The sequence below is a fragment of the Phragmites australis genome, chromosome 21 (assembly GCF_958298935.1).
Source record: "Phragmites australis chromosome 21, lpPhrAust1.1, whole genome shotgun sequence".
NCBI classification, from domain to species: Eukaryota; Viridiplantae; Streptophyta; class Magnoliopsida; order Poales; family Poaceae; genus Phragmites; species Phragmites australis.
The window spans coordinates 6,286,288-6,288,607 of NC_084941.1; the positions used below are offsets into that span (position 1 = coordinate 6,286,288).

General features: G+C 48.7%; 1 protein-coding gene across 1 annotated transcript; it reads right to left on the reverse strand.

Moving 5' to 3' along the window:
• Positions 1–1,405: 1,405 nt before the first annotated feature.
• On the reverse strand, positions 1,406–2,320 carry LOC133903500 (protein S40-4-like). The gene has a single exon (XM_062344909.1). The coding sequence runs from the start codon at positions 2,084–2,086 to the stop codon at positions 1,544–1,546; it is 543 nt and encodes a 180-aa protein (XP_062200893.1). The 5' UTR covers positions 2,087–2,320; the 3' UTR covers positions 1,406–1,543.

Below are 2,320 nucleotides of genomic sequence, written 5' to 3' on the forward strand. Positions count from 1 at the left end.
CCCCTAAATCTCGCTCTCTAAATTCCACTCCCCTATATTTTATTAGTATCCTATAAATAAAAAATATTTGCAACAACTATATTTCTAACGGCTAAATTTTGTATATGTTTAAATTTTGTTTGAATTCAAATTGAATTGAAAGAAGAATACCACATGAAATTATAAAAATACATATAAATAGAGCATTACAAAGGAAATCATTTCTTCACCATATAACCTAGGATTTAAAATAATTTTATAAATTAGTCCATCACATAAGAAGATTATTAATGATTTTTTTCAATTTTTTGGGAAATTATTTGAGACCTTAACAATTGTTAGAAGTTATAAAAGTAGACTTTTTAAGATAATTTTAGTTTAAATTTTACATAGGCTTTTTAGACTAATCTAGTTAAAATATGTTGCACATGAATTATAGAACAGGAATAAATTTTTTTAGGATTTTTAAAGTAATAGAAGATCACTGTTTGAACAGAGAAAATGGGAAAAAGAAATTAGAGCTGCCAGTACTGTTCACCAGCGGGTCCATCTATCAGCGTCGGTTCCTCTTCGGTTCTGTCAGATAGAGAGCCTCTCTCCTGCTCGCTAGACCTGGAGAGCTAGACGCACTGGATAGGAGCGCACAGATATAACGAGCGAGTTGGCGAGTGGATTGGAGATGATTTTTTGAGGTTGATCGCTACTTTTGATGATAGGGAGCTCGAGAGGGAGCTGATTGGAGTTGCTCTTAGGCTATCTTCAATGGATTCTCTTCACGATTCTCGTTTCCTTCGTGAAAAGATTTTTATTCACTTCAGCGCTTAATGGTTTCACTCGCGATTCTCATTATAAAGGAATTCTCACATCTATTCTCTTAATTTACAATTCTCTTTCCTTTCTCTTCACGAATCACTTCGAAAAAACTTGATAGAGATGATGAAAATAAAGAGAATGAGAACGAGAAAAAAAATAGAAAAAGAATAAAATAAAAGGAAAATAGTTAAAATGATCTTATAGATAAAAGTACAACCACCACCTCCCACCCAAACAAGCCTTGTTCTCAACATTAGAGCAGTTAGTGGCTGCTAATGCACATCAGATTAAGCGATGCTCGTCGATATCTCAAGTAACAGCATGTTCAGATCAGAAATTTGTAAGAATTTCAGCTCAAATTGTTTAATCTCAATATGAATCGGCGGGAAATGAGTACTGTATGGGACGGTAGTTGCAGTAATAACAGTAGGATAAAGCACATCATTAGTGTAGTAATGAAGATGAACTAGGTGACAATAAATAATCTTAATAGCGGCAGTACATCGAATAAACCTCTCCCGGGGAAAAATGCCAAAAACAGAGGCTTTAATCTCTACTCTCTTCCTCATCGATCACAACTAGAACGCGAAGAAAAAAAGAAAGAAAGAAAGAAACTCGTCAAACCTATCCATGAGGTCAAGGCCACTAGTGAAGCGAGCGCTCCTCTTCCTCCTCAAGGCGAGAACGGGATCAATGAGGTCGCGGCGGTCGCTGCCGTCAAGGTGGGCGGCGGCGGTGAGGCTGTCACTCGTCAGTCCTGGAAGCCGGTCTTCTCCCAGATGGCGTTGCGGACGCGGCGGAGGTCGCGGCCCTTGAGCGTGCGCCCGGCACCCTCGCGCACGGAGAAGGACGCCGCGGCGCGCTCCCGGCACTGCAGCATCTCGTGGGGCGGCACCCAGCTTCGCCCGCCGCAGCCGCTCGAGCCATCCTCGGCGTCGGCGCTCTCGTCGTGCGCCCACCCGCGCGCGCCCGCGCAGCTCCCGGCATAGTCCGCGCCCAGGATCTTGGACCAGTCCGGGATGTTCACCGGCACCGAAGCCGGTCCCGGGTCTCCGCCGCCTCCGCGGGGCTTGGGCTTGGATGGGGCGGCCACGGCCGGGAACCGCGCGTACGGGTCGCCCGCGGAGGACAAGAACGGCGGCGACGACGACGGCGAGGAGGAGTAGCCGGCGCCGGCGCCCCAGATGACGTCCGCCTCGTCGAGCTCCACGCCCTGGTCGGCGCCCCCCGCGGCGTGTCGCGGCGCGAAGAGCCTGTGCGCCGCGACCATGGAGGGGCTGCTCCGCCCGGCCATGGCCTCCTCCTCGACCGCTCCTTCTCTCCGGGGAAGGCTGAGGTTGGTTGCTCCGCGAGCGAGCGGCGTGTCCGCTGGTGTGCGCGTGGACTGTGGACTGGGGGAAGAGCCAATGGTTCGTCTCTGCAACGGGCGGAGTCGCGGGTTTTATAGCGGCGGGCGGGCGGGGAGGAAGGGAGGCGGGACGTGGATAAGGTTGCTCGGCGCGGCGGTTGCTTCAACTTACGACTCCGC

Coding starts and splice junctions, on each gene's coding strand:
- LOC133903500 (XM_062344909.1), bottom strand. CDS start 2,086: ATGGCCGGGCGGAGCAGCCCCTCCATGGTCGCGGCGCACAGGCTCTTC.